At 45.5% G+C, this 13221-nt stretch overlaps 1 protein-coding gene across 2 annotated transcripts in view; it reads left to right on the plus strand.

Annotated features, from left to right (window-relative positions):
* The window catches only part of BMPER (BMP binding endothelial regulator), a gene marked incomplete at both ends in the record, with an annotated part of 250484 nt that overhangs the window by 19745 nt on the left and 217518 nt on the right, over positions 1-13221 (plus strand). For both annotated transcript variants that reach the window (XM_079711187.1, XM_079711188.1), the window contains one exon: positions 12314-12413. In XM_079711187.1, the coding sequence (XP_079567313.1) occupies positions 12314-12413 (100 nt within the window). The remainder of the gene's footprint in view (positions 1-12313; positions 12414-13221) is intronic.

The following is a 13221-nucleotide window of genomic DNA, read 5'->3' on the forward strand; positions in this document are numbered from 1 at the left end:
TGTGTTAAATATTACAATTTCGTAGAGCAAGAAAAAAGTGGCACAAAGTATTTCCCATGATATGCATAAGACAGGCTGCTCTACTGTAGGCAATGCCCAGTCATGTCGCTGCACTACCTTGGAGGGCACTAGGATGGCATCACTGAAGGAGATCCCTTTTGAGGGCTGTCAAATCCCAAGGGTCTAACATAGGTAGGTCAAATTCTGTCTCAGTGAGAGAACTGTATGACAAAACTTTTCTGAGGCTCATTCAGTGGCCCACCTAGTGCCTGAAGAACAGGAGGATTTGGATGATCTCTGGGAGTTTACGGCTGTGGAATTTGGTTGTAACAGACCTTCGCCTCCTCTGAACTCATGACTAGAACTGCATCCACTCGTGTTGCAGCATGTGCGGTGCTTTTGCCATGTTTATGCTCTGGCCCCCCTCCCTCTTGGACTGGAAGCTCTTCTAGGGCAGAGGATGGATCTGATTCATATGTTCTGTTCTCAGTAAAAACCTGGCACAGTGCCTAGCCCATGGCAGGGGCTCAACAATATTTGTTAAACAGATCCATGGATTTTTATTCAGACAGATTTGAATTTTGCGGTGCAAAGGTTTAACCTACAGAAAAATCCAAGTTCGTAGCCAAGATGTCACATTTTCTAAAGACCATTTGTGTTCTGTTGATATTTTTGTCTTATTTTAGATGTTAAAGCTTCGGAGAAGCTGTCCTATGATGAAACCCTTTAAAAAAAAAAGCAATGATGAAGGGTAATAATCATGGCCAAGCATTTCTTTTTTAAAATGGGGCACATGTTGTGAATCCCTTTAGCAACAAGTTTATGTTAATGGTGTTTTATGGGTGACTGGTCATTTTCATTCCTTTATAACACCTTCATCAGAAAAGGATTATATGCAAAATTGGCATTTGTTGATTAATGAGTTTGAATGTGGAAGCTAGTGGATTAAAATTACATTCTAAACCTATGAAATAAATCTGTGGCTTCTCCAGTTCTCTCTAACACCTGCATGTGGCCCTTGGGGAAGGCTTGGTGAAGAGAACATGCTGTTAATGGCCCTGGTGAATGAGTCAGACCAACCCTAGCTCCTCACAGACTTGCCTTCTTATGGGGGATGCTGTCTAAGGCTGGCTTTTTCAGTTCTGTGAACTTCCATCTGGCCAGAGGACACCTGCCCCCTTGCTCCCCTGCCTGACATTCCTCAGGCTAAGCGGCCACTCTCTGCCGTCAGTACCAGTGTGAATACAGCCCAGGAGCAGGGATGTTTCCATCACCTGATGCATCAGACAGCCCTTACCGTTATCAGTAGGCAGGACGGCAGGAACCAGCCCTAAAGCCTGCCATCCCAGGGGTCCCTTTGAAAGCCTCTGTGATTGCTGGTGGTCGGGGTCAATTGTACAGATGTCTTTAAAAGTGTCTCACTAGTGACCAGAAAGTTACTTCGTCAAGATGACAGATGGGCTGCGAGCAGTTCCTCTGCCCTGCCTATTCCCTGTGATGTCAGCTCCATTCACTTGTCAAGATCGGGTATTTTTGTAGCTCCCAACAGCGTGCAGGCTTTCTGGGCAACCCGTGAAAATTTTTCTGTTCTCTTCTGTGCAAAATCTGCTCAGTGGCTTGCTGTTGACCCACAGGAATGAGGGGGCCTTTGAGGACCTGGAGAGTCCCACTCACGGTGGGTGGAAGGCGCAGGGGAGGAGACACCTACTGGCGAGAGGGCGACAGCCCTCCAAGGCTGGTCTTAAGAAGAAGTGGTTTGTCACCACCAATCACCCTGGCAGGACACAAATGGGATGTAAGACATTCGGTTTCCGTGTTTTGGATGTGTTCGCTCTTCATTGCCAGAGAATCATCTGTGTGTACAGTTAAAAGGGTCCACTGAGTTCACAGCTTCTTTGGATAGCTGGGGAGCCCAGCTTGTTATATTGTGATGAGTCAGAAAAGGGACTGCCGAAATAACATCTCCAGGTAGCCTTCCTTAACACCATATTACGACCTTTCCTATGGAAGTGACTCCAATTTTATTGTTATTTTTAACTCCTTAACCCTCATTCCTTGCTTCCTCTGATGCCCCTGCCAACCTGGCCAGCAGCCTCTGTGCTGTCCCGGAGACTGGGAAGCCTGGCTAATGCGCTCTGATGATGCCCTCTGATGTCGATCCTGCTGGTGGTTGGGGTCAGACCCCCATCCTCTTCTTGCTAGTTCTAAAGAACTCACCAGAAAGGCATAAAAATATTCACAGATTTTCACCCCACCTCCCTTTTTTGTTTTCTTCTGGGGCAGAGGAAAAAGCTGATTCATTACTTGTCGTGTGCTGAAGGGTTCCCATAGTGTAAAATAATCAGTGGTCTTGGGAGAGGTAGCCGGGCCACTTGCACACGAGGCTGTATTACTTTGCAGCCTGTGTTCCCCTTCACCCTGGGTTCATATCTTCTTCCCGTGCGGGAGTCTGTGGGTATTTTCTCCGCAGCCCTGACTCCATGCCACATCCCAGCTGTGTGAGTCCCTTTTGATTGGGAGGAGAAAAGGGTAGACTCGGGAATGTGGATCACATGAAGGAAGGCTGCTGACATGCACTCCTCAGTTCACATACCTGGCTCCCGTCCCCTGGCAGAAGGGGACACAGTCTACCCTCTGATTTTCCAGCCTGCTTCTGGGAGCCTGAGTGGTGTCACAGAGCTGCATCTGCGACAGGATCCCCTGCACTCAGTCACTGGCTGCTCTGTGTTCAATCCATTCCAGTTACATTAATGTAGTGGTGCCAGCAGATCCCTTGCTTATATGATGTATGGTATAATAAAAACCAGGCAGTGCTACTTTCTTTGGGCTACTACTTTTATTTGGTGGTTATTTCTTTTGTGTTCTGCCTTCGCTAATGTTTTGGTTCTATTTCAAAATATGATTAAACAGAATGAGGAGCTGTTTGACACTCTGACCTGTTTTAAATCAGAGCTGTACTTGAGTAGCCGGGACAGCCTAATGGCCTATGTTCCTTTGTTCTGAGAGTTCCTTGAAAAGACCAAAGAAAAAAAGCCAGACCTAAATCTTTAAACGGCTTAGGACCCCCAAACAATCCCTCCAACAAACTAAAGTCTGTTAAAAAATAATTGAAATGTTAGGTAAGTTAAATATAAAAAAGGGCCTCCTTATTAATCCCCCGTTGCTTCTGCTGGCACGTGTCATATTTTCAAGGTACAGTATCAGGAGAACACTGTCATTTAGTGACATATTAGGGCCATATATCATGAGAACATCGCCTTGGTAGAGGATACGGGTACTAAAAGACACGATTCTGGCCAGACAGAGCAACAGGGGGTCTTACTTCTTTTCTCCAACCCCTTGCACTCCCCCCTGCCTTTTTCTTTAATCTCCCTCTGTGTTGCAGAGAAGTGAATTTCTTCATGGGATATGACTTGTTGCAAAATAATCGGGGGGCCCCAGTGGGCTTCATAAAGTCTTTTAAATGGCTGGGCTTCAAGGGCAGCTTTGTTCAGAGTTTGCACCATTAGCTGGGCCAGGGGAGGCCACGTTTGCCAGGGTCCAGGTCTCTGGGGTAAAGGCTCGCCGAGCCTAGACTGGGGGAAGAAAGAATAACACTCCCAGATGGAGTGTGATGAATTGTGCGATGTTTTGCAAGATGCTTTCACATAAAGACTCCAAAAGTGTGGCTGTGGGATGCTGCCAGCCTCCTGGGAGAGTACCCCTCGTCCCCGCCCCGGCTCAGTTCAAGGAAGAAAGCTGAGGACTTGGAGGCTTTTGGTCCAGGCTCTGGTCTGTCTGGCAAATGACAGGGCACTCAGAGACTGAGACTTGTTTTGAGTTTTTAAGTCAGAGACTTCATCTGTCTTTCCTCAAAGGCACTATTTTTACTCTTGTGTTCAAAATGAAATCACAAACTAAGGTTTATAATGGTCTGAAAATGGAGAGTGCTTAACAAAGGCAAACATTTAAATTTCTTGGCTGCAAGGAAGAGATGGCTCATCTTAGCCTCTAAACCAAGCAGTATGCCATAGTGATGAAATCACCTACTGTGATATCAGCGAGTCCTGGGTTTGAATCTCTGCCGTGGTGAAGCTGGGTAAGCCATTTAACCTCTCTGAGTCTCAGTTCTACCCATAAAATAGGGGTAAATCAGTGCGTTCCTCAGGTTTGTTGTGAGGGTTAAAAAGGACATAATACACAGAACGCGTTCAGCACAGTCTGGCAAATAATAGATTTTCCATAAATGTCAGGTGCTGTTATTCTGAATAGTTCAGCAACCTGCCTGGAAAACTATTATTGCCACTTCATTGTTTGGTTAGAGGTGGATCAGCTCTGTGACTTTGGTTATTGAAGGGATTTGCAAAAGTGGTGGCGATTGGGGAAGTGGTTCAGAAAGATCTGGAAATGTTACCTTACATTAAAAGCAAGGGCCACTGACCAAAGATATTTTAAAATAAACAGAAACGTAAGAGACTTCATGGCCGCAGACCTGTATTACAGGAAATGCTAAAGAAAGTTCTTTAAGCTGTAGGGAAATAATATGAGAGGGAAACTTGTATTTTACAGGAAGTAATGTAAAACATCAGAAATGGTAGATATCTGTATAAATAAAAAAGGCTATGTTTCCTCTCAATTTGATTAAAATACATGACTCTTTACAGCAAATAATAAAGTAAAAGCAAGGGCCATTGACACTTCCCACCGCTACTGACCTCAGATGCCTCCCACCTCTTGTACTGACCTCACTCAGTTGGGGAAGAGAAGAGATCTCAGCTGGGAAATTTGGGTTATTTTCCCTATCAAACGCACTTTCTTCGCTTTAGAAATGGTTTTGTTAGTGTTTTTTCAACTTTCGTTGAGCTGAGAGACATGGCCCAGAGCCTCGTACTTGTACACTAAGGCTTCGGAGTGTCCCAGACTGCCTTTCCTTTTCTTTTTTTTTTTCCTCCCAGCTCTTTCTGTGCAGGAGTTATGGAGAAGTCAATTGTACTATCAGTAACAAAGAAGAAGCAAGTCAAAGCTTAATTAAAATAATAAATCATCAATCACATTTACTACTGCCATTGGCAACCACTGAGCTATCTCAGTCTCTCCCCACCCCCTCCCAGCCCCCCCCACAATGATTATTTTCTAAGAGATTAGGAACAGATTTTGTCCAGAGGAGACCAGCTGGAGCACGTACAAACTTGTGTTGTCTCCTTTCTGAGGCTCATGCTCCCTTGCAAAGGATTTCCCTGGACCACATGTTCCAGAGAGGGAATCACTTTACTTTTTGGATTCTCAAAACCGGTGACATCAATGAAGCCTGCCCCCTCTGGATCTTTTCTTTCAGTTTTTGTCTACATCTCTGCATTCTAGAACTGTAACGTTTTGCAGTTAGAGCTGTTTATTTGAGTTTTGGCCCATCCCTTCTGTGGCATCTTTCACAGGTTACCTTCTAACAGGGCAGGGGACATGGCGGGAGACCTCACATGTCCGCCCCAGGCGGCCTGTCTTTCCAGAAAATTTCCAGACTTGCTCAACTACATACTAATCTAGTCCTGAACTCTCAACGGTCACGTAGGAGCTAACCTAATTTTAATATGATGCACCCATAAATTTTAATGCTGTGTTTTAGCAACTAACCTCCCTGGCTATCCTCTTAATCCAGGTCTGGGGACCAGGTTCTCTTCCCAAGTTCATTGCTACCTAGCTCTGAGGGACCTGAGACATTTAACTTCATTGTGTGCCATTCCTCCGACTGCAAATCTTAGGAAACCTGGGAGGATTAATGAAATAATGTCTGCAGAGCTCTTTAGAAGAAAAGTGCTATGTAAACATGAAGTATTATTCTTCTGTTTATGAGACATTTTATAATATTGCCTAGGAGAAATTGTGACTGGTGTTTGAAAGTACCATAAAGTTCCTTTTTTGCCTCTTTTGGGGCTGGAATTGGGTTACAATGGAGCACTTCAAGGAAAAGTCGACCTCTTTGACTACATGTGTGGGGAGACCAGGAATTCCAAGGAGAATACATACGCTGATGTTGGATCACCTTCCTCCTTGGGAAACTTGACACAAAACATCTGTATTCCTAAAAACAAATTCCTCTGTGAGCAATTTTGAGACTCTCAAATAGTGAAACACTACCGTGTGGGCACTTCAAACAAATTCTGTAATAAAGAGAATTTGATTAAGGGTCTTAGTGTCCTATTTGCGCTCACTGACTACGATAGCTTTTTTTTTTTTGCGGTACGCGGGCCTCTCACTGTTGTGGCCTCTCCCGTTGCAGAGCACAGGCTCTGGACACGCAGTCTCAGCGGCCATGGCTTACAGGCCCAGCCGCTCCGCGGCATGTGGGATCTTCCCAGACCGGGGCATGAACCCGTGTCCCCTGCATCGGCAGGCGGACTCTCAACCACTGCGCCACCAGGGAAGCCCCCACAATAGCTTTTGGGTCAAGGTGGAATTCTTTTCTGTAGTTCTCACTTGGTGCCAGAAGTTACACTGCAGTGTTTGTGTGATCTGCTAACGTCTGATGTCTTGTCCCCTCTAAGCACGTGTACATTTCTAGACCATAGACAGGAAGCTTGCTGAGTGGTTTCTTTACTGTTCCCACAGCACTGGGTGCAACGGCATATGGGCCAAGCCTTCGGTTCAGCTGCTTTAGAACTTCCACTCCTTTACTTCTCCGAGTCACTGTGCTGGGTATCCATCCCCTGACAGTAGCTGATGACAGAGGGAACGCCTTATTCAAAATTAACATGGGTCCAGCCCCATGGATATTTGCATTTTGATACGGGAATCCATCTATAGGGTCCCTCCCGAAAAAAGACTACAGTGAGGAAATGACACAGGGGTGTGTGCATATATGCAGCAAAGCAGGGTAGTCTGCAGGGTTTTTAATTTAGGAAAGAGAGTCACTTCTACCTCTTTATCCTCTCTAATGATATCACCTGGCCCATGTGCTTTATTGACATATTTTGTTGTTCATTTGGGGCAGAAAAAAATATTACAACTTCACGGCCTTCTTGATTTTCTGAAAAAGGATTTGGCACTTAGAATTTGCAAGTTCGCCAAATGACCGCTATTTGCCTCCAAGGCAGGCTTTGCTTTCATAAAAGCCAAGGATGGAAGGAAAATAACACCATCTTCTAGAGGAAGAGACTCATGTGGTCTGCCACCTTCCTAATATGGCTAATCACATGGAGGATTAGCAGGCAAGGCACCAGGTATTTTCATTTTCCTTCTTATATCAAGAGATTTGTGTTGCTGTTTCATAGTCTAGAAATGCAGCATCTGCCAGCCGACGTTTCTCCCTGATCACTCTCATCATTAACAGCTGCTGTGTTGTCCTCTCCAGATTTTTAATTTTATTATTATGTTTAAATATAAATGAAAGGTCAGGTAATACTTTCCATAGTCCATAATAGGATTGCGCCTGGAAGAATCTTAGAAAAAAAATATCTTCAAGACATTCGCTTGAAATAAAAGCATCTGAAAAACATTTTTTTTTCTCGTTGAGAAAAGCAAACAGGAAAATCTCACAATGGCGATTTGCTATCTTCTCTAACCAGCCCCCACCCCGCCAAATCAGCAAGAGATCATTTCCCTCCATGCCAGACACAAAAATGCTCAGGAGGCACTGGCGGGTCTCTTGGCACATTTCCTAAGCCCAGGGAACTCTGTGCTGCCATCTAGTGGCAGATCTTAGATACAGAAAGCTGGCTGCTGGAATCCTGTTTGAACTCGGCTGCGCCAGAGCTGTGGTTTGGCTCGCATCCTTATAGAGCTTTGTTGCCAGCCATGTAAGTTTTTTTCTTTATTACTCCCTATGCCCCTCTTTTCTTTTTGTTTGTTGGCACTTCATTTCATGTGCCCCCAGAGGCTGTGTTTTGAATTTTGATATATTTGGTCTTTCTGAAAGGAGGCAATAATGCAAACAGCTGCCTTTGACAACAGGTAAATCACAGGCTGGCTGACCCTAGAAAGTGGTAAACACGGAGAGACAGAGACTGAGAATGAAAAATGTGATGGCATTTATTACTCGTAGGCACTGGCTAGGTTGGTTTTTTTTTTTTTTTTTTTTTTTTTTTTTTTTTTTTTTTTGCGATACGCGGGCCTCTCACTGTTGTGGCCTCTCCCGCTGCGGAGCACAGGCTCCGGACGCGCAGGCCCAGCGGCCATGGCTCACGGGCCCAGCCACTTCGCGGCATGTGGGATCTTCCCGGACCGGGGCACGAACCCGCGTCCCCTGCATCAGCAGGCGGACCCTCAACCACTGCGCCACCAGGGAAGCCCGGCTAGGTTGGTTTTTAAGAATGTTCTGACGTTTTCCTCCAGAGCATTTTTACCACCATTTCTGTGGCTTAGATTTGGGGAGACTCAAACTCAGGCTGGAATCTTGGGGAAAATTTGCTTGAGGATGTTTGCCTGGCTGTCAGAGGTGTGATAGTCATAGATACCTATCAATATACAAAATAGTGCATCTTTCCTTGTTACCAGAAAACAGCTGGTGTTTGTAGACCTTCCCACGGTTGGTGATGACGCAGCTCCTTGGAGCTATTCAGCTCTTGTTAGAGAGCTCATTTCACATATGTGGAACCACCTGGAAGGTATTAATCTCTCCTGGGGCCTTAGGACTATGACATTCTTTAGTTCTTGTGTGTAGCCTGCATGCTGGGAAGTAGCAAAGTGCAGCATTTAAGCACGTGCCTTTGGAGTCGGACCTCTATTTGTATTCCAGATCTGCCTCTTGTGTGACCTGGGCAAGTTTACTAATGTTGGTTCCTCATCTGTAAAATGGGGATGATGTGGAATTATTTTGTGAAATAATGCATATACTATTCTTAGCACAGAGCCTGATACATAGAAAGTGTTCAGTAAGTGTGAGTCAGTGTCAGAAAACATTTTGTGAGTGAAAATGTGAACCGAATGAGCCGTGACCTTGAGTAAGAGCAGAGGACACTTGGTGCACGTGGGGATGAGGCGGCCAGTGGAGAAGGAGTCCTGAAGGCACGGCTTTGCGTGTGTCCCTTCTCACCAGAGCTGCTGGCTTGAAGACCAGGGTTTTTGTCTCTTGACAAAATCAGGGAAAGCAAAGTGAGTGGTCTTAATTAACCTGTGCTTGAATTTACTCTGTAGCTGCTGGACTCAATTAAGAAGATGGAGGAATCAGCCTCTCACCAGCAATTCTCTGCAGTTTTTCTTTCTTTCTTTGAGGGCCTGGGATTCTGAGCTTGTGCTCCATATCCATGCAACCAGGCAGCTGGGAAATGATCAAGTCTGGCAGCTCTGTACCAGCGTGACACTTGGTAGATATAAAAAAATTCCAAGTGTTATCAGAAGGGGGAAAAAAAACCTCACTAAACCTACAGCTAAGGTTTAGGTTTATTCTCTCTGTGCGAGTGTGTGTGTGTGTGTGTGTGTGTGTGTGTGTGTGTGAGTACACAAAAAATTCCAGAAGTGAATCTACAAATCATCTGGTTGAAATAAATTTTCTGCTGAACTATAATTACGAGCTATTTATTATGGATCTTGGGATCTTGCTATGGATTTTAATTGGCTGCTAGGTTTCTAATTTAGCAAAGAATTCCTATATGTAAGAGACTGTGTGTCTTCCTATACATTAGACCCCAAATTTTGACTTCACACCCAATCTGACTACTGTTAGAGTTTTTACTTCCTTGTGTCTGAGGAGTCTTCCTTTCAGAGAGGAGATGCACTTGGGGGTTGGGGGATGGCTTTTCCTTAAGGCTGCAGCTAGCTTTGCTGAATGCATAATGCCGAGGTAACAGATGCTCTGAGGTAATGCCCTGGGTGGGGCAGCTGGTATCAAACTATGGCTTCGAGTAACTGCACTTTGCAAAGCTAAGTCACTGTTCATAATGCCAAGCAGCCTAGACACCTGATTGTTGTTCTCGATTACTTTGGTGGTGGCAAAAGGGCACTATTAATTTTTAAGAATATACCTCTTTAATTTGAATTGTGACCATGACTATGTATTACGTTTGTACTTAAGAAAAAAATATGAACATAAATCAAAGGGCCATGACCTACAGTGAGTCATGATGCCACCATTATGAAGAAGAGAGGGTGAGGGAAGGAGAGTTGCAGGGCTCGGAGCCAGGATACCTGGGTTCAGCTTGCAGGCAGCCATTCACTCCGGGACTGTGGACAGCTCCCGAGCCTGCCTCAGCCCTGCTGGTACTAAGAATGCTCCCCGCACAGCGGTGGTTCTCAACCTGGGCTGCACACTGGAATTAACTGGGGAGCCTGGTCCTGAGATAAATCAGATCTGAGCTTCAGGGAATGGGAGACAGTGCCGGGCTTTTTTAAGAACTGCACACGGGTTCTGATTAGCAGCCAGGGGTGAGGATCCCTGCCTCACAGGATTTTAAGGAGTCAGTGAGATCAGCCCTCTGAGAACCTTTATCACATAGCACACACCAAAAAGGGGGAAAGGAAAGGAGACTGGATTACTCAGGTCAACCACACCTTACAATCAGACACCAATAACCAATAAATGAAAAAACAGAAGGTCTGCACACCAGCCCTGCAGGAGTGGGTACAGTGCTGAGAACTGATGCTCGCTCTTTGAGTGGCCAGGCAGGTGTTGGGATGGCCCCATCAGTGTGTTTACCACATTGGCCTCGGTAATGATGGCCATTTTCTACGTGGGGACGTTCGAGCAGCACCGATCAGGGTGGGCCCATTATTCCCATGCTTCAGTGGCCTTGCAAAGCCATCAGCGCAGTGAGACAACAAGACTGTGTAGAAATAGAGCTATTGGAATGGCGAGGCTCCCCCGTGCCCAGGCTCCATATACCTTACTCTGGGGGAGGGGTGATTGGTGAGTTGGAGGGAGTGGGGTCCTGGGACTCTTGGAGGTTCTGCTCATTCAAAAAGGGAGGAGATGACAATCTGGACTCATTCTAGAATCATTTTAGCCCCTGGGAACATCTTGAGGGGCTCTGCAACTCCTAGGGAATTGGAGGGCAGCACAGAAGGTGACATGTTTTATCTGAGAACTGCTTTAGAGCTAGAATTTGGTGTATGGGCTCAGCTTGGACCCCAGGTCCCCAACACACACACACACACACACACACACACACACACACTTAAACACTCTCACAGCCCTCACCCCCTCACACCCCTCCTTGGTGCTGGAATAGAAGTGGGGAGATCTCCCTTACTCTTGACATTGAAGCATACTGCTTACACTTGAGAATCTTCCCAAGGTCATTGTCAGGGCTGAGTCAGGATTTCTCCTGCACATATTCCAGGAGGGTTCTGAGTTCATCTCGAGGTCAGAGGGCTGGTCAGTTGCTCCTCTCTGATCTCTCCCTAAATCAGGCAATGCATGTGGTCATCCCAGCCTGAACTCAGGGTAGGCCATGGGCATTGTACACATTTGTGAGCTCAATACTGAAATCCACCTCTGCCACTGCAAAGCTGTATGATCTTGAAAAAGTCATAGACCTTCTCTGAACAGCAGTTTTCCTGCTTATAAACAAGAGATAGTGATAATACTTATCTCACAGCATTTTAATAGGAATGAAAGCCATAGCACCTAGCATTTAGTAGAAACTTGTTACAGCTCCAATCTCGTTGAAGGGTTGTGACATAGTATGTTTGGTTCATGTGCATCCTGTTCTCCAAACAGGTATATGCATCATACCTGGATCTTCTTGAAGTCATTTTAATAGCTAACTTTTCAGGATAAAACCAAAGATGCAAATGCTCACCACACTGTCATTAGCATAAGTGCTAATATAATGCAGCTGTCCCACAGCTATAAAACACTGACTCCTGTGTCTCTGCTTGGCATAGGGAATATTATCTTTTCTCTTACTGAGCCGATTCAATACTCAACTTTGTCATTATTTGAGTTGGAATTTTAGATTGCTGCATTTTAATGCACTCTACTATTAAGGATTGTTGGATGGCCGTGTGCAAATATTTTTGTTCTCACAATGCAGTCCTGGCCCAGGTAGCCCAATGGGCAAAATATGATTTACACAAATATTATCATTTCTATAGTGTGTACTAAAAAGAAACCTTAGAGCAGGGCGGGAGAAAGCCTCTCTCTCGGAGTTCGGTTATCTAGGTTAAATTGGCTGGTAAAGAAGGGACTTTTCATCCCCTTTCATCTGCCCCTAATCTCAATCTATTCCTGGAAGGATATTTTTGTTCCAGAAAGAGCAAAATCTCATTTGCTATCACAGAGTTTTCCTGCCAAGATGAAGGCAAGATAGGAAGAGGGAAGCTAGGAAAACCTCAGCCATGTGCTAGGATTCTGGGGATTCTGTTTTGAAGTTGATTTCAAATGTGTCTTGTCCTTTTTGCCTAGAACAAGGAAGTGACCTGTAAGAGAGAGAAGTGCCCAGTGCTGTCGAGAGACTGTGCCCTGGCCATCAAGCAGAGGGGAGCCTGTTGTGAGCGGTGCAAAGGTAATTTATGTTTTGGCTGTCTTTTCTGGCTGTTCCTGCAGGCATTTTAATTTCTCTTTCTCTCACCTTTCTCTTCACTCAGCTCTTGGCTGGGGTGCAAGTGGGTGTTGGAAGGGAAGCTACTGTGTGTGTGAGTGTTGGGGGGGTGGTAGTAAGGGGGGTCCTCCTAGTGGGGGATGAAAGTATGGCGAGCATCTACATCGTTGGTTTATTTTCTGAGGCAAGTTGTTAAAATGCCACAGAAGAGATGTAAACATGATGCCTCTGCAGGTTGGTACACACGCATGCAAGCCTGTTCTGTCACGAAGTTTCAACACTCAGTTTTTCCAGGCTCTACACTCACCCTGCCCACCCCTGCCAGAGGGAGTCTTTTAGACCAATTTTTATCATTTTGGTCCCTATTAAAGTTTTTTCTTGCCTTCCAAATTAAATCTAAGTCCTTCCCTTTGTCTTTGAAGCATCTCTAAAACGCCCTTACTCCACCCCCATCTCCTGTGGCCTTCCGGCACGCCTGTCTCTCTCAAACACACTGTTCTAGGTTGCCTCTGCCTTAGCTCAGGTCTTTCCCCCAACCTGCCCAGATGCTGCCTGTGCTCAAGGTCCCCCAGCCCTCATCCATTACTTTCCTGGTGAAGTTTCCATGGCATCCAGAAGTTCACACAGATACTTCAGTGATGTGCTTTTTCATTGTCTTGTTTGTGTTCTATAGACTCTCAGCTCCTCAGGACAGGAGCCAGGTCATGCTCTGATGTCACCTAGTGTATGTCAGTGTATGCATTGTGGTCCCCCAGAGGTCAAAATGAGCACA

The sequence above is a fragment of the Hyperoodon ampullatus genome (genome assembly GCF_949752795.1).
Source record: "Hyperoodon ampullatus genome assembly, chromosome: 9".
NCBI lineage: Eukaryota > Metazoa > Chordata > Mammalia > Artiodactyla > Ziphiidae > Hyperoodon > Hyperoodon ampullatus.